The sequence below is a fragment of the Pistacia vera genome, unplaced genomic scaffold (genome assembly GCF_008641045.1).
Source record: "Pistacia vera cultivar Batoury unplaced genomic scaffold, PisVer_v2 Contig142, whole genome shotgun sequence".
NCBI lineage: Eukaryota > Viridiplantae > Streptophyta > Magnoliopsida > Sapindales > Anacardiaceae > Pistacia > Pistacia vera.
Genome location: NW_022195489.1, coordinates 873130 through 899407, shown reverse-complemented (window position 1 = coordinate 899407; position 26278 = coordinate 873130). Strand labels below are relative to the sequence as shown.

General features: G+C 33.1%; 1 protein-coding gene, 1 long non-coding RNA gene and 1 pseudogene across 4 annotated transcripts; 2 read left to right on the top strand and 1 right to left on the bottom strand.

The window, feature by feature from the left end:
- The first annotated feature begins 8064 nt into the window (after positions 1–8064).
- On the top strand, positions 8065–8656 carry LOC116123378 (annotated as a pseudogene).
- Positions 8657–9371: 715 nt separating this feature from the next.
- LOC116123441 lies at positions 9372–10392 on the bottom strand. The gene is made up of 2 exons (XR_004127025.1): positions 9860–10392; positions 9372–9770 (listed from the first exon to the last, which is right to left on the bottom strand). It is a non-coding gene; the product is annotated as an uncharacterized LOC116123441 (long non-coding RNA).
- A 2586-nt stretch (positions 10393–12978) lies between these two features.
- LOC116123465 lies at positions 12979–25289 on the top strand. 3 transcript variants are annotated; one of them, XM_031409244.1, is made up of 24 exons: positions 12979–13127; positions 13784–13853; positions 13969–14481; positions 15807–16036; positions 16141–16212; positions 16387–16524; positions 17189–17307; positions 17409–17476; positions 17552–17714; positions 18174–18261; positions 18351–18456; positions 18549–18662; positions 18835–18998; positions 19099–19213; positions 19563–19787; positions 19870–20060; positions 20489–20656; positions 20745–20850; positions 22191–22328; positions 22682–22843; positions 22929–23129; positions 24040–24234; positions 24326–24397; positions 24832–25289. In XM_031409244.1, exons 2-24 carry the CDS (start codon positions 13806–13808, stop codon positions 24982–24984), a joined length of 3549 nt encoding a protein of 1182 aa, XP_031265104.1. In that variant the 5' UTR covers positions 12979–13127; positions 13784–13805; the 3' UTR covers positions 24985–25289. The 3 variants fall into 3 exon arrangements, with proteins under 3 accessions (XP_031265104.1, XP_031265103.1, XP_031265105.1); XM_031409243.1 differs by having other exon boundaries at positions 17409–17714; XM_031409245.1 differs by lacking the exon at positions 16387–16524 and having other exon boundaries at positions 17409–17714.
- Positions 25290–26278: the final 989 nt, after the last annotated feature.

Sequence of the window (26278 nt, the reverse complement as noted above, 5' to 3'; positions counted from 1 at the left end):
CGTATTTTGGTTTCTACTAAACATTCAGTAGTAAATTGACTATAACTTGCTCAATAAAACTTCAGTTTATGAGAGGTTTGAATCTCTAGAAGCTAGATCGACAGGGCTTTAATTTGGTATATTATATGCTTAATTTGGATAAATGTAGCCCTACTGCCAAACCATTCATTTTATCATCACACACATTTTGGTTTCCACTGAACAGTTAGTAGTAAATTGATCATAACTTGCTCAATACAACTCCAATTGATGAGAGGTTTGAATCTTTAGAAACTATACATACAGGGCTTTAATTTGGTATATTATACAATTAATTTGGATAACTGAAGCCCCACTGTCGAGCCATTCCTTTTATCATCATACATTTCAGTTTCCACTTAACAGTCAGTAGTAAAATGACCATAACTTGCTCAATAAAACTCCAATTGATGAGAGGTTTGAATATTTAGAAACTAGATAGATAGGTCTTTGATTTGATATATTATATGCTTAATTTGGATAAATTTAGCCCTACTTCTGAACCATTCCTTTTATCATCATACACATTTTGGTTGCCCCTGTTTCTCGATTTCTACTGAACAATCAGTAGTAAATTGGTCATAACTTACTCAATAAAAATCCAATTGATGAGCGGTTTAAATCTTTGGAAGCTAGAAAGATAGAGCTTTAATTTGATATATTATATGATAAATTTGGATAACTATAGATCTGCGACCAAACCATTCATTTTATCATCACACACATAAAAACCAATTTAATTTTAGTGATGATAAAGGAAAACAAATATTGATATATAATTTTAATTGTATTTGTTCTATCTCTTTCTATTGATATTATTTTATGTTACATACATATATCGAAAACAGGTTGTTGCTGAATATAACAAATTTTATTTGTATCATAAATATCATCTTATGTTTGTTGTCGAACCATGTAGCTTTAGTAAACCATTTATAATATGCCGAACCATTATTAGTATCCTTAAAGGAAAACAAATATTGATATGTAGTTTTAATTGTAATTTTTCTATTTCTTTTTGTTGATATCTTTTTATGTTACATACATTTATCATGAAAAGAGGTTGTTTCTAAATATAACTAATTTCATTTATTTAACAAATATCAACTGATGTTTGATGCTGAACCATGTAGCTTTAGTAAACCATTTATTTTATCATCACACACATTTAGGTTTTCACTGAACAATCAGTAGTAAATTGATCATAACTTGCTCAATAAAACTACAATTGATGAGAGGTTTGAATATTTAAAAACTAGACAGACAGGGCTTTAATTTGATATATTATATGACTAATTCTGATAACTTTAGCGCCACTATCGGATAATTCCTTTTATCATCATACACATTTCAGTTTCCACTAAATAGTCAATAGTAAATTGACCATAACTTTCTCAATAAAAATCCAATTGATAAGAGGCTTGAATCTTTAGAAACTAGACAAATAGGGGTTTAATTTTATATATATATGCTTAATTTGGATAACTGTAGCCCCACTTCTAAACCATTCATGTTACCATCACACACATTTCGGTTTCCACTGAATAGTCAATAGTAAATTAACCATAACTTGCTCAATAAAAATCCAATTGATGAGAGGTTTGAATCGTTAAAAACTAGACATATAGTGTTTTAATTTGATGTATTATACTCTTAATTTGGATAACTGCAGCACCACTATCGAACCATTCCTTTTATTATCACATACATTTTGGTTTCTCCTGTTTCTTGATTTCCACTAAACAGTCAGTAGTAAATTAGTCATAACTTGCTTAATAAAAATCTAATTGATAAGGGGTTTGAATCTTTGGAAACTAGAGAGATAGAGCTTTAATTTGATATATTATATGATGAATTAGGATAACTATAAACCTACTTCCGAACCATTCATTTTATCATCATACATATAAAACAAATTCAATTTCAGTGATGACAAAAGAAAACAAATATTGATATATAGTTTTAATTGTATTTGTTCTATCTCTTTTTGTTGATTTTGTTATTTGATCTGTGGGTTTTGTGGGTTTTACAATTATCGTCTTTCTTTATGATGCTATCATCAAATGTTTTTTTTTTGCTATAGGTGGTGGTCAATTCTAATTGTAGCAAATAGATTTGTATCACATAACCTTTATCTTCATAGTTTCTTCTATTAAGTTACCTTCAGATTATATTGTTGGAGTTATTGTTGTTTTCTATGTGAGTTCTCTTCTCTAAAGGTGGAACATTTGGGCCGGGTTAGGCGGGTCAACCCTAACCCGGCCTGTAAAATGCGGGTTAAACCCAGACTGCCAAGATGGCGGTCCGGGCTGACCCTAACCCGGCAGCAATGCCCGGGCGGGCTGGGTTGCACAATGGCAACTTGCAACCCGGTGGGTTGCTATTTTGTCTCTTTTGCAAGAGACCTGCCAACTCACCGGGTTGGCTGTTGCAACCCGATGGGTTGGCCCAAAAAAAAAAAAAAATTATTTCATTTTTCAAATTACCCCTTTACCCTTGAAATATAGCCGTTGAAGGGATCTTTTTTATCATTTTTCTTTCCCATTTTTTCCAATAAATTGGCCATAAACTCTCACATTTTTCTCACAACTCAAATTCTCCCATTCTCTCATATTCTCTAATCTCTAATCTCTAATCTCTCAATTATTCATTTATTCTCTTAATCTCTTTGTTATTAATTTGCTCGTATTTTAATTTTTATTAGTTTTTGCAATTTTTAATTCGTATTTCCAATTTTCCAAATTCCAATTCTCTTTCTTTAATTTTTATTTCTTCTACATCAATTTTTTTTTTTAACTACAATGGATAGATATTTCTCTCTTATCAATTACAATGATGACGGAAACTACTATCCTAGTCCTAGTCCCGCTGATTTTACTAACATAAATGCAGGAGGAGATTCAAATAGTCCCGCTTTCCCATTCTCAGAATCCGATACACCTCAAAATATGCCCCTGATTCTAACAGTTCTCGGTGGTTCTAGAAGTCATCCTTGTAATCGTTGTGCTCGTCCAACTTCATCTCAAGCTGAGGCGGGATCATCAACTGCCGTCGAAAGCGAAGACAGACACACATTATATTTTTGGTCGTATTTCTACAAGTTTTACTAGATATAAAATGTCGTTCAAGTCAAGAAAGCGAGATGCAAATACTGTGGAAATATTTATAAAGCTGATTCAGGTAATGGTACTAGTACTTTAAAAAGGCATGCTAATAAACATATTAATCAACATGGAAATAGAGAAAGCAATCAAACTCAAATAACTAATATGGGTACTAATTGGCGTTATAATTCTGATGTATATAGGGAACAGTTAGCTTTATTATTGTTGTAACTGATCAACCTATTAATATGGCTGAAGATAAATATTTTGAAAGATTTGTTCAAAATTCATTTTTTCCAGGATCTAAAAGTTTTCTAAAACTGCAACTAGAAATGATTAATAAAATTGTTTAAAAAATGAAATTAGAATTAAAAAATAAAATACATACTTGTCATGTTAGTGTGGCTCTAACTGCTGATATTTGGAGTGGTAGAGTTAAACAGTTATATTTGTATGACTATCACTATTTTGATAATGAATGTATTAAATAAATCTTTTAGGATTTAGTAATGGATGTTGATCATAGTGGTAACAAATTTATATAAAATTGTTGAAGTTTAGAAGATTATGACTTGTTAGTAAAGTGAAAGTTTACTTTAGATAATGCAAGTTCTAATAGTAAAGCTATAGATTATTTTCAAAGTAATTATCCTTATAATAACATTTGAAGTTTTTTTCACCAACGTTGTGCATGCCATGTTATTAATTTATTGTGAAAAGTGGTATGAAAACAATTAAAGAAATATTTAGAATTAGAGATTGTTTGTTTGGATTACTAGTAGTATAAAAGAAATGCTGAATTTCAAGACGCTTATAAATCAAATATGTCTCCTAGTACTTTTGCATTAGCATGCCTGTTAGATGGATAGTATTATTTAATGCTTGATTCATTGACCTTATGCTAATATAATTAGTTATTTTGTAGCAAATATAGAGGTCCCATTATTTGGTAGAAATGATTGGCAAATAGCTAAGGTATTTCATTCTTTTCTTAAAACTTTTACCAATCCACTTATAACTTTCTGGTGTGTATTACCACTAGTCCATTGGTAAACATACAATTATAAAATTTCCGAGTTATTTTATAAAAAACAAAGACAATGTAATTTTAAATGCACCAATAAAGGCAATGGAAATTTTTTTTTTTAAATATTGGGAACCCATTCCTTTTCTTATTGTTAGGTGTCTATTTTGTCATAGAATTAAATTAGCAGGTTTAGAAATGGTTTTGACAATTTATGTGAAAATTTACAAACCGAAGCATATACCAATCAAATAGGAGAGGTAAAAATATACTTTTCGAAGTATTTTCCAGTATGAAAACAGGTATAGGAACCTGCAAAGGGCCAACATCTAGGAAGCTGTATCAGAAGAAACTGAAGACTTCTACTTTTGGGGTGCACTAAATAGGCCAAGAGGACCCGAATCCGAACACAACCTCCTCTTCAAAGCTTCACCAACAACAACAACTATTGTACTCTTATGCAGTCGCAGAGTAATGAGCTTCAACATATTTGGCAACCCCTGAAATGTTACTAGAAATCCACAACAGAGAGCCAACATTGATCTCTTAGACTATTGGAGAGCCAAAAATGTATTTTTCTAGTATTATCAAGACTTGGATGTTTTCGCTGTTCTTGTCTCAACCTTCTCATCCGAACAAACATTTAGTGCAAGTGGAAGAATTTAAATGAAAGGAGGCCTAAACTTTCACCACAATGATTGTGAAGTCCTCACATGTCTTCGAGATTGGGAACAGTTGCGCCATCAATGTCAATACGAGGTTGTCGACGATACTTTAATAGAATCATTTCAATTTGTAATATATGATAGAATAGGGGAGGTCCTAGTGAACCCAAAATTAGTTGTTTTGTAAATGTAACTGACAAATTAATTGTCAATTATCACTCTTTTTTCCTTACCAAGTTTTGTCCTATTGATTTTTTCTTGGTGAGGTTTTTAACGGGCAATACTTTATTGTAATTTCTTATTTTATTTTTTAATAAATGAATAAATTTAATTATTCTTACATTACAATTTTAATGTATTAAAATTGAATTAATATTTGGAATGTTAACAAAAAAAAAAAAAATTAATTTAATTTAATTATTGATATTTGAAAAGAAATTAATAATTAACTAAAAACAATTACATTTATAAATTTTTAATTATTCATTTGAAAAGTTAATTAAACATTTAAACTTAAACAAAATAAAACAAAACAAAATTCAAAAAAAACAAAATTCAAAAAGCGGGTTAACCCGGCCCAACCCGCGCCTAACCCGGCGGGTTAGGGTTGGCAGTCCGGGTTGGGCTAGCCAATGCCACCGGGCGGGTCAGAACCGACCAGCCATTAATAGCAATCCGCCGTGGGCCGGGTCGGGTCGGGCCAAGTGGGTTGCTTTTCCACCTCTAGTCTTCTCAACATTTATAATTTTTTTTTAATTCCTAAAATAATAATTCATTTTCTCTTCTCAACAATCAAAATCAGTTTTTTCCTTTAGCTCTGCAAGTCTTTTGCTTAAAAATTCACATTTTTCAATAATGTTTCTCTCCCTCTGATTGATTTATAGACTTATCAATAATACCTAGTGGGTTATTCTACAATTTTTTTTTTTTTTTGTTTTTCTTGACAAAGTTGTAAACTTTGGTTGCGGATTTCAAATGGCGATATATTTGAGAAGAACCATGATGATATAAACTTTGAGTTCAATTTGTGGATATTTTATTTATTGATTTTTTAATTATCAATTTAATATAAATTGAACTTCAATATAGAAAATATATATTTAAAACACAAAAAAACCAATAATAATGTAAAAAAATATATAATAAACATACCCACGCAACGCAACTTAAAAATGAATATAAGTTACAGAAATTGTGGAAGATCGGTATAAATTTTTAAGTTTAAATAGTTGATCTTGATAATATTCAAGTGATCTTAAATATCATACACAATTCACTACAAAATATTGACATCGAACGTCAAAGACATGTCTGCAAAAATAATATCAATTGTATAAGGTGATGATCCTAAAAATACAATTAGACCATATAATATTCAAGTGATCTTCTCAAGTTGGATGAATGATTTAATGATATCTACCTATAATTGATATTAATAATTATACAGGTATAATTATTAATTTTATCTTAACACAACTTTGTATATATATAAAATTTATATTTACTTTAAAATTGGTATAATTTAACAATTATTATGTCTTAATCTAATTAGTTTATTTTGTTAGAATAAATTTGTTTACAATTTATTTCAAAAACATTGAATAAACATACCCGCGTAACGTACGGACCTCATGTCTAATATTTTAATAAATTGAATGAAATATATGGAATGAAAGTGGTGGTGTAAGTTGAAAATTTGAAAGATGAAAGGTCAGTGGATTAATGGAGGAGGTTTTAAAAATTGGAAAGTGAAAAGGTGGAAAATAATGATAGAATTCAATGTTTTGTCCCACCTTGAGTAGTATAAAAGGTGTTCTTCCTCTCATTTCAAACACACCAAAAATTTCAATCTCTCATTTTCTCTCTAGGTTTTAAGATTTTATTTTGTTGGAGTTAAGACTTAATTTAGTTCGTTAGAATAAAAGAGTGATGCTTCTCTTGCTATTCATATGTCGTTGTATCCTGAGAAATAGACGCTGCTTAAATCTTTATGCACCCGAGTGAAGGAGGTGAATCTGTTTTAAGGAAACTGTGTGTTACACAAGGCTTCGACATTCATCCTAAGGTTGTATTCTCCGGATCTCTTCTTGTCATTTTGAAGGATTTCCTATACATGATCACGTTGTTGGTATTGTTAATTTTATTGTATTGTCATTTTATTTTATTGACATTTAATTTTATTGTTTTTATATTCAATAGATTTATTATTTGCGGTTACTAATATAATAATTGATTATTTTATAACAAAGATAGCACGGACTACCCGTAACCCAAAGTGGGAAACAATAGCAACCAGTCTAGCGCAAGTCATGTACCAACCAACTAGTCTAACTTGATTACAGTATATACGAGATGGTGGACCAGAAGATAGCAATCTGTAGAAAAGGTGAGTAAGGTTTTTGAGTGATTTGGTGGGTTTTGACTTTTGAGAAGCATTTGGAAGAGGGTTTTGATGAATGACTTGAATGGAGGCCGCTTGTCTGGGTTTATCATCGCCAATGGTTGGTTCTAGGGCTGGCTACTATGATATGACATTTTTTTTACAATTATAAAATCATCATCAAATTGAGATAATATAAGAGAAGGTTATTATTACAACCAATAATGCTACGGACATCGATTGCTAACACCAAATTTTTGTACCGACGTATGTGACATCCGAGTTAAAGGCAGCCGCGGTGGACACTAACATGTTTTTCGTGAATGAACAGCCGTCCAACAATCATGGACACTCATCCATATTTGCTGGACGACCATTCATTACAAATGGACTCTCGTTCATCAATCTGGTATGAAAATAACAATGGACTCTTGTCCATATAATATGGACGTGAGTCCATTTTCTATGGACGAGCATCTACCTAGAATGGACACCCATCCATAAATTACTAAAAGACCAAGCATGGACGCCCGTCTATAGGTCTCACTTTCTAATTGATCCAATTAACCTCCTCTCTTTTGAAAATAAAAAGGTAAAGTTAGAGAACTGTTGGCTCCATGGTCAAAAGTTCCACGCAAACATCTAGTAGGAAGAAGGTCTTGTGAAACTCACAGGGACCCCAATGCCCATTACCAAACAATAGAAAAGACTTAGCATAATCTTCTGTTAAACATGTGGAATGGAGGGAAATATTTTATCTTCTCAATAACATAATCAATCCTAGCACTACAGCTTATACCATCTTTAAATTGTTCGGATCCTCTTCAGGATCATTCATTATTAGTTCATGTGTAATTGCAATTACCTGCAACAATGGATTTGAGTACAAACGAAGAAGTAGCGCATGAGTATCTTCCACATTTTCGTGCCTACAAAGATGGACACGTGGAGAGATTCTTTGGCTCTGATAGAGTTCTTTGATTGATTGATGGTTCTCAGAATGGTGTCTACTCCAAAGATGTTGTTATTGTTTCAGAAACTAGGCTCTCCGCACGTATTTTTATCCCAGCAGACGCAACTAAACCAGGCCAAAAGCTTCCTCTCGTGGTTTACTATCACGACAGAGGTTTCTTCATGGGCACACCCTTTTGCTCCGTTTATAGCAACTATGCATCGTCTCTAGCTGCCAAGGCTAATGCCATCGCCGTCTCCGTAGATTATAGATTAGCCTCAAAACACTTTCTCCCCGTAGCTTACGAAGATTCATGGGCTGCACTTAAGTTGGGGTCCTCTCATTGCAATGGTAAAGGCCCTGAAGCTTGGTTGAACAACTACGCTAATTTTCACCGAGTTTTTCTAGTTGGGGGATAGCAATGAAAGCAACATGGTGCACGACATGGCCATCCAAGCAAGCGTTGAAGACTTGAATGGAGTGAAGTTGTTAGGAATTTGCTTGGTCTTTTAAAAATTTATGGATGAGCATCCATTCTAGGTGGACGCCCGTCCATAGAAAATGAACTCCCGTCCATATTATATGGTCCATAGAAAATGAACTCCCGTCCATATTATATGGACGGGAGTCAATTGTTATTTTCGTACCAGATTGATGGATGAGAGTCCATTTGTAATGAATAACTATCCATCAAATATGGATGAGCGTCCATGATTGTTGGACGGTTGTTCATTCACAGAAGACGTGTTAGTGTCCAACGTGATCGCGTCTAACTCGAATGCCACTTACGTCAATACAAAAATTCAGTGTCAGTAATCGATGTCCGTAACATTATTGTTTTTATAATTAGCAATTGAAATTTAGACATGATTTCTTTTTATCAATTTTCAACATTTTTGTTTTTTGTTTTTATTGTGCGTAATATTCAATCAAGCATTGATCTATTAATTTTTTACTAGAATTGCAACCCATTTGACTTTATTGTTATCCAAAATCTAAACTCTCCACCCCGCAGGTTAACTTGATTCAAATTTTATGCTAACAAAATAAAGCATTTTGAACTAAACCCAGTTAACTTAATTCATAGTCATAGATAACACAGTTTCGTCCGAGGTTTTGAAATTGAATCAAACCCTAGTTACAGTGATGGAGAGTACAGACATCTTTTGATTTGTGCAAATTACACCACCAGTCATTAGAGAAATTAAACATGGCAAAATACCAAAAAAAAAAAAAAGTTATTCCATAGATAAGCATATTTTAATACATAGACAATTGACGTACAAACCTATAAAAAGTTAATAAGGACTTGAAACTGAAAATAGTGTAACAGCTACAAGCTCAAAACCCTTTTTATTAAAATGTTGACGCCATCAAATCCGGCAACAAACACCACCACAAGATACTGTAAAGCAAAACAACATTTCAAAGTTTTCTGCCTAATTCTTACCAAGAACACCAAATAAACTATTGAATAATGATATAAGGAGGAGTGGCCTGTACATGAATTATTTAATCAAAGAGACTAAGCGCTTGATTGAGAGGAAGTAACCTAATCTACCCTTCCTTTCAACAATTTATCAGCTGGGGTTTCCACTTTCATTTTCTGCCCGGAGTTGTTACAAATCTGCACATGTTATATACCCAAACTTCAGACTTTCATTCATAAATTACGCAGTTACATAAAAGATAATATGAAGAAAGTAATAACTTTACCAATATTGTGGATCTCTAATCACCCACAGCTTCGGCTTCTTCCTGCAGCTTTTACTGTGCAAATCAGCAGCAAGTTACTCCAAAGGAATCGAACCCTTTTTGGGGCTTCTTTTGGTTGCCAAAAATAGGTAAAATTCTAATATTTTGATCACTCAGTCAAAAGATCCCTCAACTTCGATCCCAAAACAAAACTCCTATGTTAATTCACAATCCAAGAGCCCCCACCTGATAAATCCCTGAAAGAAATCAGTAGATCAGGTAACTTCACTCTCAACCAAGCACTTGACTTCTTTGATTAAATGATGCATATCCAACCCACTCCTCCAATATCATCATTCAATATTTTTTCGGAGCACTTGCTAAGAAATATGCTCTTTTGCTCTACAATTATATGGGATTTTAACCCATTAGAATGAGGTTTTTGAATGATTTTTGTGAGTTTGGACTTAGAGAAGCATTTTGAGGATGAATGGTTTTATACAGGACGCCCGAGTGGCTCTAGCCTTCTAGGGCCGGCTACTGTGATATCATACGATATATTTATATCATTAATTCAGGGTTTCATATTTATCATAAAATCCACGTATTTTTTTGTGTTTATTTATCCTATATTATGTCTTATTATAAAGAGTGATTAAAAGATATCATATGGAATGGACTGGACAGATTTTAACCTGTTATTTTTTCAGGCCAGCTCTACCACGATTTTGGCCCAATCCAAGTTGAGCCCATTTAGTTTTTTTTGTTCTTCTATAGATTGATTACAAGACGTTTACATATATTGCTCACAAAGTAATATTGATAGATTGCTTCGTTTTTTCATGATACAGCTCTACTATCATAGGAATTCACTAATCCATTTTATCAATTGTGAATTAGTCATAAAATTTTGCAATTATAAAACTTAATATGGTAAAAATTATGTATAGAAATTCATTATCAACTTAAGGATAAATAAATACAGGGTATTGTCATAATTATCAATTGAAATTTTAGATTGATTTTTTTTTTTTTTTTTTTATCAACTTTCAACATTTTCTTTTTGTTTTTATTGGTTACAGCATCTCCAAATGACTTTTATATGAATCCAACAGATCTTTATCTTTTAAAATATAAATTAGAGAGAGGGTTGACTCTCCAAATTTAGAGAGTCAAATTTCACTCTCTATCCTAATTTTAATAATAAACTACAAGTTTCTATGTATTTTGTTTATTAATTATCTCTTCATTAAGTTCTTTCTCTAAAAAAAAAAAAAAACATCTTCATTAAATTTAAATAGTCTATTGGATTTGAATAAAAATTGTGTTCTTTATATTTAAAAATTAATGAAGATGTTTTTTATTTATATAAAATATGTTCTTCATAATAAAGAGTATCATTGAAAATGCTCTTATATAGTAGTTATTTGAGAGTTATGGTTCAATGTAATCTGTAAGTAGAATCCATCATAATGTGCAGATTAGGTTGTAAATGTGATATTACTCATTTTCTATATATATAATTTTTAATGTTTGGTTGATGAGATTTCATGCTTATTGTTAACCCCACATCACATGCACGACTTACAAAGAATTCGGTGATCTTCCAAACTCTCAAATTTCATTAATAAAAAAATAAAATCCAGAAACAGCTAATGTGAATACAAGAAAGCAAAATAGGGACCGAATTCAATGATTCACATGGCCACAATTTGACTACTATAATCCCCATACAAAACAGGAGAAATCTAAACCCAAAGGCTAATTTTTACAATAAAAAACAAGGGCCACCCCACCCATCACCCAGTAAGGAAGCATTTCCCCTGATTGGGATTTGTGATTGAGTGACAATGATTATGTTCTTTAATTAACAGGATTAACAAAGTTTAAAGATATATGTATATGTTCTTTGGACTATCTTTATTTGCCAGCTTAGCTGCTTTTGTCCTTATATTTTGGGACTTCTTTAATTTTTACTGAATTTTGTTAATAAAATGTCCATTATCTTATCACCTAAAGATCCAGACACAAAAAAAGAGGAATAATTATCAATAATTTAATATACCACAAAATGTGCGTGTAAAGCTGAGCTTTTGACTCCTAGATACTTTTTCACCGATTTGGTGCCAATTAGCCCAGTCCAGTGCCAACCAGCTAAGTTACTACTTTGGTGAGAAAGGAGTTCTTCTGCTCAAGTCATGGAATTGTATCCTACCCCACCCCTACCCTAGCCCCCACTCTCCCATCCAAGTCCATAAAAATACATTGCACGCGTAAAATCTCAAATATCACTCCCTAATATATATGTTGGCAAAACTCATGGTAAAATATTTCACAAAAGCAGTTTCTTAAACTTGAGTAATTAGTGCTGATAACCTCAAACAGTAAAGCGTTATTTACAATAAATTTTAATTAAAACTCCTCTAAAGTGATTATTTTTACCAAAGCCCTTTAAACTAAACATTACCCACACTTTTTGCTTTCTTAATCACCAAGGATCCAACTTGGTCTTCTTTTTTTTTTTTTTATAAATTCTATTAAAGTTTACGCCGGATACAGCACACACTCAGAGAACAAAAATTATTTTATTCTCACTCTCAAGGCACCACCAATCCTGTGTGCACTCAGGAGCAGCGGAACCCCCTACGGCCCTGGATGGTATGTGTAAGTGTAACCAATCATTAACAAAGAACTCGTTCGACCGTTACAAAAGGGCGCGTCTTCACTTGCCACGTCACTTTTTCGTTAATCACACGTCTCCGTTAGTTCCCTAAATCCTCTGTGATCCTCCATTTAAAATTCGGAAAATACATTCTATTTTAACGGAGAAAATCTCGACAGATATCTCAATACACTTTGTACTCGTTTTATATATTTTTTAATTAAAATTTGAAAAAAAGTAAATAGTGTTACACAAAAAAGCATGAATATTACACTATGTCATCAATAATATAAATTTTGTGTTTTTAAATAAATATTTTTTTTATAAAAAAGGTGACGTGGCATGCCCATGGCAAACCTCTTTCATTTGCTAAATATTTAAAAAATAAAAAACATAATTTTGAAATAATATAAAGCAGAGGGAATGCTAAACAGTAGAAAGGGCAAAACAAAATAAACAAGAAAAAAATCTTCTTTTAACTTACAGTTCCAGTTTCTCTCTTTCTGTTACTTTGATTTCTCATTGCCATTCTCACTTCTCAGTGAAGCAGTTCAAGTTCATCTTTTCCTCTCTAAATTAATAATCTTTTTCAGAATTGATGTTGAGTTGATGTGTGTTTTATTATAGGCAAGTGAACTTTCTGATACATTCGGTGATTCTTTTTTTTTCTCTTCTTCTTCTTCTTCTTTTTTTGAGTCGCTGTAATTCTGTTTAACAACTCACATTTTCTTGGTTTGTATTGATTTTAGCCAAGTGAATTTTGTGTTGTATCAAGAGATTTTACTTTTTTTTAATTGTTTTCTCTCTACTTTCTTCTTGTTTCTCTCTTTTCAATGCAAGATTTGCGTTTTTTTTTTTGCCAATGCACTTCAGTTGTTCATCACTGATTTTTAACTGAGTTAAAATCTTAGATGTTTTATTTTCTGTTTGGTTCCTGAGAAAACTGGAAAAGAAAAAAAAAAGTGAAGTTTAGATTTTTAGCCACTTTTAACACAACATATATTACCATACTAAGATGACTCAATACCAAAATACACAGATTTTTAGTTATTGCTTTTAACTTGAGAAGTACTTTTCGTGATACTAATTTTCACTCTGAACATTGTTGGAATGGGTAAAGCTTTCGATTTTAATGGTGTTAATGTTTAAATTGCGTAATGTGAGATTCAAGGTTTTAGTTTTCTTCGTTCAGTATCTAGTCTCAGTAATCAATTAAACAAAGTGTAGTGTTTGGTTTTGATCAGTTTCGATTTGGGTATTGAAACTCTTAATTGTTGATTTAGGTGAAGAAGAAACTTTGGGATCATGTTTGCTGAAGGGCTTGATGGTAATGCCCTTAAATGGGTTCGACAGGTCAGTCGTTATTGATTTTTTTTTTTTTTTTTTTTTTCAAGTCTTTGGATTTTCAAAAGTAGTTTTAGTTTCCGGGTGAATTTGATATAATTTTTGTAATACTTTGTACTAGAAGGGTGGTGCCAAGAAAGATATATTCAGTTCTATTCCGATTCAGAGGCCAAAACCTGATGGAATAACTAATCTAAGTAATGGTAGACAAGACACTGGGATGTCTTTTTCATCGGGTGTGGTTCCTGTACATACAATACATTTGAGTGGCAATGATAGTGGCTCAGGGTCCGATATGGACATATCGCCTGATTCTGATGATGAGGTCTTTGGCGGGCAAAACTCAGTCAAGTGTTCTCCACAAGATGACAAGATTAGCAATGGTGTAGCTCCTAAATATGCGAAGCCACTTCACAAACAAGTGAATCATGGCAATGATAGAAATCAACAGAAACAAGGAAATGGTGGTGGGAGGCATGGGACTGCAGAAGTTGGATTTTCAGATTCGGCTTCTAGTACTGAAGTCTCTTTTACACAGTTCCGCAATGAATGTGATGCTTCACTGAGAGGAACATACACAGATGGTTATTCTTCCAGTGTTACTTCATTGTCGAAACCTGAAAGAACAATTAAACAGGTATTATGTTCTTAAATATGATACAAATTGTACTTGTGTTTCTGTTCATGCGTGAGTGGTAACAGTGTCAAGCTTCCTGGTGAAAATTTCTTCTTAGTTGAGTTTGAACCTAATTTAGCGCTACAGCACATTTTCATTTTATCTTTCTCTTTGCTATTTTTCTTTTGTTGTTAGTCACTATTCATATGTTTATGCCACTCAGAGTGTCCCATGTGAACTACATTTAGTTTTTGTTGTTACAGATGTGGGTAAAATGGTAAGCATGTATATGAAAGTGTGGACTGGCAGTTATATATAAATTGTTGGACATTACCTTGACAGTTCATGTTGAAAAAATGAATTTACTTATTTGTAAATGAATATAGAAACTAGGCATGATTGAGCTGAATTGAAGTTATTTCCATTGATATAAATATTAAATTGCCCTGCCATATTAATAAGCCAGCTACATGTTGGGTAGTTGTTTGAAGTGCTCTACATGCTTATAGCAAAAATCTTATTAATTTGTTTTAAATAATTTTCTTGTCACCATATGTAGCACATGCTTTGGGGACGCTGAGCATTCTTATCAGTGCATTTTTTACTCTTCCAACGGTGATATAAAGATAAGAATTTTCAGGAGATGTGTTTTTGTTTTAGGACCATTGGAACTTCTTGTACACGTAAAATACACTGTGGGGTAAATCAGGGGGTACATTGATGGTAGGCTCACAAGCAAAACATTATCATACTGAACCTTTTTTAACCCCAGAACTGGTGAAAATGCTTTCTGATAATTATGTTAACTATTAAATTGTTGATAGATTAACCTGTTTTTAGTCTCAATTTGTGATCAGAAAAGGAAATTAATTTCTACATTTAGTAAATAACCTGAATAGTGAACACTACATAAATAGAAAAAGAAATCAAATTTAAGAGAAGCAAATTTTGGCCAAATAAGTAATAATGTGAGTTAATTAAGAAATATGGCCAAATAAAATATTTTTGGCATATATAATAAGTTTTTGGTTCTGGCTCTGCATCGAATGGTTAGTAGACTGAAGATGTTCTGAATTGGCTATATTTTATCGCTTAAAGACTGCTTTTATAAGACTTTGTTAAACTTATGTCAACATGCTTTTAGTGTATGAAATAATTTCTCCTTTTTAGTTAATTGGATCCATATGGTAGTTATCTGCTTTCTGTCTTCTGTTGGCAAAACTACTAATCTATACAATTGTTTTCTGGTACATCAGATAGAAGTGTTGTTGAGTGAGTATTGTCATACTGTTGCTATAAAGTTTGGTGTGTTGTTGTACTCCTCTCAGATGAAAATGTGCTTGCAGGAGTTAGGTGGCAGACAATTACAGCACTTGAAGCATTCTTATGCTGATATCCCCAGTGCACCTCCCTTTGTTGACACTGGTTCAGAAATAGAACAAGTTGGTGAGCACAATTTAACTGCTAGAGCACAGAGTAGACCTTGCTCTGCTAATTCAAGTGAATCTGAAACCACATTTTATCCAAAAACATCAAGAAGTACTCATGCTGCTAACCCCTCACAGGATAGTACTCGGTATGAGCTTCTTGACGTATCTATTGAGTTGTGTGTTTACGTACTTGTGTTATTTTCTTTTGGAGAATTTCTTGAATGCTGTGATTAAACTGCTATGCATGCAGGACTGCTGCTGGCATAGGAGTAGATTTATCCACAAGTTCCTTACGTGCTCGCTTCCCCACTTTTCATGCAAGGTAGGTTAGATAACTGAACTAGTAAGAGGCAAATTTGTTGACTCATGATTTTTAATGCATTTGATAAAGCTTTAACTCAAATACTGTCAAATCTGCTGTAAATACCATCGTATTCTCTGATCATTTTTTGAATTTACACTTTTTTCTTCTTTTTTTTTTATGAATTGTTCTCAGTGGACTAGGTCCTTGGTGTGCTGTCATTTCTTATGATGCGTGTGTTCGTTTGTGCCTTAACTCATGGGCAAAGGGTTGTGAGCAAGAAGCTCCCTACTTCTTGAATAATGAGTGTACACTGTTGCGAAGAGCATTTGGGTGAGTGCTCTTCTACCTTGTTTTGATCTTTGATATTTTTTGTTTACAAGATGAATTACACCAGTTTTATAACTTTAGAAATATTAACTAGGGTGCATGTGAATAAAATAAGCAGTTTTTTCAACTTCTAAAAATGTCATTGCTTTCTTGGTGGAAAATTTTTGGAGCTTTCATGCATATTGCTTTATGCAATTGCAACCATAATTGATAGAAGTAGAGCCATGAATGTAATGGCACACTTATACTATCCATCTTATAGGACCTCTAGGAGTTCTTTGTCTTCCAGCCGATTATGGACAGAGAGATGAAGGGGTAGTGTCTTTATTACAATTTCCTTACTTGAGGAGGCTTAGAGAGCAGTTTAATTGATCGTAAAATGGTAGAAATATGGTTTAGTCAGTAATGTTGACCAATATATATATGTACTCTATTGCATACGGGAGGTGGTGGTACTAAGACAAGATGACAGGAATTAAACATATGCTAAAACAAAATTATAGTTTCTTTATAGTTCTTTTCATTTGCACTTGAATTGAATTGTTTTGTTGCATGCAAATGCTGGTATTGTTTAGTGGTATTTTTATTTTATGTTGAATATGAATTTTTGTTTAATCTTGAAGTGCCTGTTTTTAATCATATGATTCTTTACCCCTTGACATCATAGTTTACAGAAAGTATTATTACAATCAGAAGAAGAATTATTGGAAAAACAATCTCCTGAGTTAGTCAGCGAGGCAGCTGCTATGAAACCTAAGAAGACTTATGGGAAGATGAAGGTTGAAGGTACTTTTATGTTCTCCTTAGTATTTTCATTGTAACTTTTTCTTTTTTCTTTTTGATATTTAATGGTTCTAAAAACGTCTAACATTGCGGTCATTTCATAGTTCGTAAAGTGAAAATGGGTTTAGACGCCCCTCCTGGCTGCAATTTTTCATCTTTAAAGCCATCAATGGTAAAAGTAGAATCATTTCGTCAGCATTTCTCCCATCTAAATTCAATGCTGAACTCGGGGTGGGGAGCAATGCAGAAAGTACGTGTGACGCCTAGTGTTCCTGAAAGCGGTTCACTTGCGCAAAAAAGTTTGGCATATGTCCATGCAAGCTCCCAATATGTAAAGGAGGTTTCCAAGCTCTTGAGAAATGGAGTTGCTACTCTGAGCAAAAATTCAACATCATATGAAGTAGTGCAAGGTAAGCAAATTTTATGTATATTATGGAACTTACTGTTATTATGTTTTACTTATTAAGCATTCAAACAGTATCATTAATTATTTTGTATGAGTTGTTATGTACCTTTCAAATTCATCTTGACTTTGATGGGTCATCTATCAGATGATTGGATAAGGATAAGCTTGAATTATCAGCATTAGGCTTCAAGAATAATTTGGTGTGACAATGTTGGGATGTCAGTCGTAAATTTAATCTGTTAGGAACTAAATCCAGATATAGCTTGATTTCAGTCGGATCTGATTGGCACTTTCTTTAATTTTCAGTTTTTGGGCTTGAAGAAAAACTCCATAAGTCTAGATTGATCACATAGCCACATAATGAGGAGTTATTTGCCGATTTATAACTGTCTTGAAGTTACGAGAAGTTATATTTCTTTCTTTTTTGTTCTATCTAACCTAAAGTATGGTTTATTGTTATTAGAAACATATTCTTGCATGCTGAGATTGAAAAGTATGTCGGAAGAGGATGTGGTCCGAATGCAACCTGGAACTAGTGAAACCCGTGTATTGTATGATTCTTTCTTTAGGTTGCTTCCCTCTTCTTGTTTCTTTGTCTGTTCTTGGTGGTCATTAACTTATAAGGCATACTGCAACACAGCTTTCCAGATAGTATTGGTGATGACTTGATCATTGAAGTTCAAGGTTCTAAGGGAGAATGTTGTGGCCGTGTCTTAGCTCAAGTTGCTGCTATTGCTGATGACCCAGTAAGATTTTCAGGATTGTCCTTTCATGTTTCATCTTTAAGGTAGGAAAGTAAATAGTTCTTTCTGAAGATCTAAAGGTTGGTTGAATGCAGAGTGAAAAGATTCGTTGGTGGCCTATATATCATGAGCCAGAGCATGAGCTTGTTGGCAGAATACAACTACACATAAACTATTCGACCAGTCAAGTTGGGGATAACAATCCTAAGGTAGATGCAATCTTATTCTCGATATTTTTGGAAACTTACCTCTTATGATGAGTCTGCTACCTCTTATGACCAGTCTGCTTGCAACTCTCTTCCTTGAATAAAGTTATTGAAGCAGTAGTGAGAATTATGTTATTTAGTCATAAAATTAACTTCATTTACTTCTTGTCTGTAGTGTGGTTGTGTGGCAGAAACTGTGGCATATGACTTGTTGTTAGAAGTTTCGATGAAAACTCAAAATTTTCAGCAAAGAAATTTGTTGCTAAATGGCCCATGGAAGTGGTTACTGGATAACTTTGCATCGTACTATGGAGTATCAGATACATACGCCAAGTTAAGGTATTGTGGTGAGGTAGAATGGGGATTTTCATATTTATAATTATTTATATGGGGACTCTGAATTACTATTACATTTTACAATCATGTACACTATTTGCAGATACCTATCTTATGTCATGGATGTAGCCACACCCACGCATGACTGTCTTACATTAGTATACGATTTGCTTTTACCTGTGAAGGGAAAAAGTAAGAGTGTGCTAAGTCATCAAGAGGTATGAGTCGAATTTCAGAGATGTTTTTATTTAAAAGTTTGGAACAGTTTCAAAATGCTTTTTGCACTATGCATTTTTAGTTTAAATGGGGGCTGTTCTGACTATTGGGAAATAACTACTTAATTTGCCTCTTTTTTCACAATTGATGATCTTTTATTTTGACATATTTTCACTATTATGATATTATTTTTATAGGTGCAAGATTAGGCTAGTACTTTGAATCATTATGTTTTTCAAAGAAACTTGATAAAGTTCAGTTTGTAAGTTTTTAACATGTCATCATATACTGAAGATAATTAGGTGTACCTTTTAAACTTAAATCTGATAGCGGTTTATGAATGTCATCCAGAATCGTATCCTTGGGGAGATTGAGGATCAAGTTCAGCAGATTCTAGCTTTAGTATTTGAGAACTACAAGAGTTTGGATGATTTATCGCCATCAGGGTTTACAGATATTTTTGGTCCTGCCACTGGACATGCAGCCCCCGCATTGGAACCTGCTGTCAAGCTCTATATTCTTCTGAATGATATATTAGGTTTTGAGGCACAGTTGAAGTTAACCAGATATTTTCAGGTATTGGAAGCCGATTTCTTTATGCTTTATTGTTTCAATCAGTCTTTACAATTATTCTTACAAAGTGCAAATGGCAAAACAGGCTGCTGTGAAGAAGAGATCAAGAAGGCACTTGAAAGTGACAGATGAGTTTGTTTTGAGCAACAATGAGGGCATGTCAAATGATCACATGGCTCTTTCAACTACTTATCAGAGGATGAAATCTCTAATTTTAAATTTTAGAAATGAAATTTGCACTGACATAGAGATCCACAGTCAGGATGTACTCCCCAGGTAATGTACTTCCTGTTCTCCTTAAACTTTGTTATGTTTCTCAATGAATAGATATGGTGTTGCTGGGTACTCATTATAGAAGCGCATTCTTTATTCTTTTTCTATTTCTCCATATTGGATCACTACAGATTTGATGATCATCTTGTTGCAAAGCTACTCAAACAATATGAGGCACTTGTTTGGCCTACTGGAAGCCTAGCTTGGTTACTTAATTTGTAAAGATATTTGCTGCTAAATGATTGTCCTCTGTTGTTCTGTTTGTCATTGATTATATGCAAATCTTAAAAAACAAAAGGATTCTGGGTTGATTATTATAACAAAAATTATTGTAAAACTGGTTAAAGCATGTTAAGGATAAGCATCAGTTGTAGGAGAATTATAATTCTACTTTGTGTAATAATTTTGACTCTGTTTTTACTTTAATGCAGTTTTATAGACCTTCCAAACCTTTCAGCTTCCATATATAGTGTGGAGCTTTGCAATAGATTGCGAGCATTCCTTGTTGCATGTCCTCCTCCTGGACTCTCACCTCCTGTTTCAGAACTTGTTATTGCAACAGCTGACTTTCAGAGGGATCTCTCTTGCTGGAAGATTGAGTAATAAGTTTTTCTTATTTTACTCCATATTGATTAGACTCGTTTATTTTATTACTTTGTGATCTCACTTGATTGATGATATTTTCAGTCATGTCAAAGGTGGAGTAGATGCAAAAGAGTTGTTCCATGTGTATATAACTCGCTGGATTCATGACAAGCATCATGCTTTACTTGATTCATGCAAACTAGATAAGGTATAAATTCCTGAAGAAGGATTTGTTTAGCAATATAATCACTTGATATTTCAAACTGTTTCCACATGTAGAATAATATTTTAACTCCTGTTCATTTGGTGTCTGCCATGATTCAGATTTTGCCCTTAAAACCTTTGGATTTCTTTTTGATTGAGGCTAACACTCAAAAATTTTCTGAACAAACCTTATTTCTAACATGCCCCATTTAGAAATTTTAGAAAATCCAAAATTACCTTATCCCCTTTCTTAGACTTCTCCTTCTCAATTTCTTTCTGGATATCTTCTATTGAGATCATGTTTTTGGATTTAAAATTACTATTTTTAACTGAATCATTTGGACAAGGAGAGCAACGATATAAATTCAAACATAGCTGTGAGAAAGTGACCACCACTTTATTGTAAAACAAAATGCACCTGTTGCTTTCATATCCTTTTTTGCCTAGAAGATGCACCACCCTTAGCCTAGCCAAGTAACTAGTCCTGCCAAATTAAGTTTTTCAAGTTCACCTTTGTGCTATAGGTTGTGGGGCTCTAAAATTGGGATGAATATAGTAACTCTTGGAGAACCTATAACTATTATAAGTGGAATCCGTAATTCTGGTTAAATGTCAAGGTTACTGAGTAGGCTTCATATTTGCTCGATACTGTTGAAGCAAAGTTTTTTTAGTTAATTTTGTTCATAATTCAGGGATGAAGAAGATGGCCTTTTTTTTTTTTTTTAATTAACTCTTTCGAAAATAATTATCACTGAAATCTGGAATCCGGGGCCAAAAATGACAGTTTGGGAAACTCTTTTAATTTGATGCATAAGTCATCCCTAAAACTTCACTTTGCAAAAAGTTTTGTGCCATTCTTCAGTTGAATTTATTTTTGTTATATACCAATCAAGACAAGATTTTGAATTTTTTTTTTTTTTTTTTTTTTGGGTCTTTGTTCTATTTGAATAATTTTGATGGAGGTTTAAATTGTAATTTAAAAAATTTGTTAAATGGTTTCTGTTGAGGAAGTTAATGATGGCAAATAGCACCACTCTCTTTCAAGGCTGATTAGGGTGAAAAAGACCAAGTCGCTTTTATTGCTGGTTACATATTCATAACTTGTTGCTGTTGTTTATTGATATCATCTAATATTAACTGCAATGTGCACCAGTCAGGTAGCTAATGGTCTTATCAAATGAATGATATTGGTAGTTAAATAACTCAATTAATATTTACTACACACATTATTTACTCTGGTAACATTGAGCATCAACCTGAAGGAGTTTGGCAAAAGGGCCTAATTTTTGTTTGATAAGTTTTATATCTTTTGATTACACTTCATATGAAATTGATTGCTTTCAGGTAAAGTGGTCTGGTGTGAGAACGCGAAACTCAACAACTCCTTTCATTGATGATATGTATAATCAACTGAAAGAGATGCTGAATGAATATGAAATCATCATTTACCGCTGGCCCGAATATGCTATTGTGTTGGAAAATGTATGTTCAATTATACTTCTTCCTTTTTTAACAAATGGTTTATGCTATTATCTTCATCATAATCTTTTTGGTCCTACTTAAGTTTTGATAAGCAAGGGATGGATTATATGCACTGATAATTTTAAGATCAACTGTGTGTGTTGAATTATTTAAGTGAACTTGATAAACAATCAACTGCATGTGATCTTTTAGATCTTTCTTTACCATTTGGGTTTCTAGGTAATTAAGATAGAATATTCTTTCTAACCTGCATTTTTAGCTCACCGCAGTTATGCGTCTCTCTCAATTCTGGTTCACATTATACTTGAATTTTCGAGAACTTATGTGTCCTTGGCATGTGTATCTGTGTAAAGGCTGTTGCAGATGTTGAAAGGGCAATCATTGAAGCTCTTGGTAAGCAATATGCTGATGTTTTATCGCCATTGAAGGATTGCCTCACACCCAAGAAATTTGGCCTCAAATATGTTCAGAAAATTGCCAACCGAACTGTAAATGCCTACTTTGTCCCTGATGAGGTGAACTTCTGTTCATAGTTTGCATGTTTCACAGAATTGGTATTTAAATTCCCTATGGAAATTATAGCTTCAGCACTATTTTCAGCTAGGGATTCTCCTAAATTCCATGAAAAGGATTTTGGACGTGCTGTGGCCCAAAATAGAAAGCCAGTTTAAGTTGTGGTCTTCTTCTATTGCCGAGGGTAGAGATGGAGTTACAGGAGAGCATCTCACTGAAATAGCAGTTATGATGAGAGCCAAATTCCGAAATTTTTTGCTAGCAATTGTGGAGAAACTTGCAGATAATGTGAGTACCCTTTACAATCTAATAACTATATTTAGATTTTTCATGGAGGATTTATTTAATAATGGTAACATGTTGATTGACTAGAAACTGCATGGTTTTCTAGGATAAGAATCTGATAAAAGATACCCATGCATAGTGAAAGTCCGGTATTAGTTATAGTATATGATAGCTTATGCAGCAGAAAATATTTAGTCTGATTCATGAGAGAAATATGTGTACAACGAATGTATAACCAAAGAATATACTGAACCATGAGGTTTCAGAGCTTCCCATCTTAGATGTCAACAAACTTTTATGTGTGATCACCAATAATAGATGTTAACTTGGTTCACATATAGTTTATTAGGTGTTATGTTTGGCCAGTCTATTTATGTGCTGGACCAAAAAGCCTGTCTTGTGACAGAATCACAATCACCTGAAGGACTATTCATGGTTTTTGAAATGAGGTTAAAGTTTTGGCATCAAGATTTATTTTTCATAGCCAACTTTGATCTGGTTATTGCTCCGCTTTAGACACTCTGACTACCCCTGTCACTGTTTGTCCTTGCTTCTGTTGTTCTACTCTAAGCTTATAGCCATTCTGGAATTCATTTCTTTCAGTAATTTGGTTAATAACAGTGATATTTTCCAGTCAACTGTTGCTGTTGGATGTCTAAACTGACATTTCCTTGGATAATGCTGCATCTTATTTCCTTATATTTTTTCTATATGTAGTTTTCTATTAGATTTTCTGATAATATAGCATCTAGTTCCCTTATATTTTTTCTAGTATTTTTGTATTGGATTTTCCAGTGATATAGCATCTAGTTCCAAACAGCAAATGTCTTTGCTGCCATTTGAACCGATTTTCAGACTGTAGCCATTCAGATTCTAATATTGGTTAGCTTTTTGTTTCCTTTTTTTATGTTAGACAAGGATGCAAAGTATGACTAAATTAAAGAAGATAATTCAAGACTCAAAGGAAGCTTGTCCAGAATCAGACGTAAAATGTAGAATGCAACCTTTGAAAGATCTCTTGATTAAGACAATGGATCATCTGTACACAGTCGTTGAGCCACATGTGTTCACAATGATTTGCCGACTTTTATGGGACCATATGGGAAAGGTATATTGACATCTGAAGCATGTCTTCACAAAAGTTTCCCTTGATTATAGAACTTGAATATACATCCTGTTCTTTTCCTTTTTGCTTACAGGATGTGCTGCATTTTCTGGAAAATAAGAAAGAGCACAGCTCCTGGTATAAGAGCTCAAGAATTGCAATTTCTGTAAGTTGCCTTTAGCCTCAGAACTTCTGTATCGAAATTAGATTACTTTCTTTTACGGTTATTTCAGTGTCAACAAAAACCTAAGTTACAATGTAATATGACATTTCAGCACTTTTTGATCTTGAGAACTTTCTAAATCTTCTTATCTAGAGAAAGGAAAAATAAATTTGACATTACTGACCTTTATAAGTTACAATGTCTTTCAAATAACACAACTCGGGAAAAATTATAATTTCCTGGATGGATTCAAGTGGGTATCTGGTTACAAGATATTTCGGGTGATTGGTGGGGTCTTGTGTAGCAGTTGTAACTGACAAGAACATATCCAGTACAGAATCTCCCTGCAACATAGAAAACTGATGAAAACTTATATAATGTTATCAAAATACCTAGTTAGTTTTATTTCTTAAATATTGATGTCATCAAATTTGCAGGTTTTGGATGACATATTCGCATCACAAATGCAGCGATTGCTTGGCAATGCGCTGCAAGAGAAAGACTTGGAGCCACCAAGATCGATAATGGAAGTACGTTCCATGCTCTGTAAAGATTCTGTAAATTACGAGGATAGTAACTACTACTGTTAAATTTTATATCTGTCAGTGTATATGATTATGAATGAAGAGGTGCCAATTTTGACATTATCACATCGAAAGATGCGATGACAAATAGCTAAATTCAAACGGAGTATACGGGTATAGAAGTTTTGCATAGCTGATTTTCTGGAGGTAAAGTTCTATTAATTTTGTTTTAGCTTTTGCCAAGTTTGTATAGGTTACCCACCATGCCCTTTGTGGTGGTTATAGTAATTCTTTGTTGGAAAAATGTAGAACTTGAAGAAAAATATAGTATCACAATTTTATAATACTTATTCTCCTTGTATCTCAAAGTTATGACATTCAATTCCAGTAAGCTATCTTTCTTAAGTTATTCTCAGTTAGGATATTGAGTGTTGTGCATATATAAATCTATTAGACATAAATTAATACTATTGGGTTGTTACCTCTCTTTTGAAAAACTTGGCTCCCATCATCTGTCTTCATAGAAACCTTTTGCCCTTTCTTTTTTAAACATCTTGTTGTACCGAGCAGTGTCTTTAACAGGTAATAACACTGGTCTAGTTCTTGCCATAAACCATTTAACATGCTATGATATGCTGTCACACTTTCGCTCTCTTGGTTCATCTCCCAGATGCGTGTTTTAATTTCGAATATCAGAGCTGAATTTGCCATGTTTCAGTAGGTTTCAGCAACATCCCACATCTCTTTCGCAGTTGATAATAAGAAATAGGGCCAATTTCAGGTTCCATTGAGTAGATCATCCATGCCATAACCATGGAGTTTTCTTCCTCCCATGCCTGAAATTCCATCTAATAATGGTGAAATTAGATTTATGACTTACAAATTTTTAGATTTTATTCTGTCGCAATCCAATAATTGTAAAAGTGAAATTAAGAGTAATTACTCGTTATGTCAAGTCAAGAAATTCTAATGTGTATTATGTTAGCTCAACAAATTCTAAACCAATGATATTATAGTAGATGTATCATGTATGACTATGAGTTACAATGTTACAGTTGATATTATCTAACACATGATGTCTAACATTAATTGTAAAAATTGTAACATAGAATAAAATTGAATTAAATTTTGATACCAGTAGGACATTTCAAGAAAAAATTTACTGTAGTTTATTTGAGTTTACAATGCTCTGGATATGTTAAAAATTTTCTCTTGTTTTCCGACAATAGGTCAGAAAAATAATGAAGCAATTCCATACTACTCATCTTGTTAAGTTGAGACAGCAGCTAAAGCTCAATCGCCATCAAAATTAATTTTTGATAGAGATCCAGCAATGTTTGGTTACACCAGCTCTTACACC

Excerpts from the sequence above, each read along its gene's own strand:
- LOC116123465 (XM_031409243.1), top strand. The coding sequence starts at position 13,806 with ATGTTTGCTGAAGGGCTTGATGGTAATGCCCTTAAATGGGTTCGACAG. Across the intron at positions 17,715-18,173 it reads ATCATATGAAGTAGTGCAAG|AAACATATTCTTGCATGCTG; the intron begins GTAAGCAAATTT and ends TATTGTTATTAG. Across the intron at positions 20,061-20,488 it reads AGTCAGGATGTACTCCCCAG|TTTTATAGACCTTCCAAACC; the intron begins GTAATGTACTTC and ends ACTTTAATGCAG.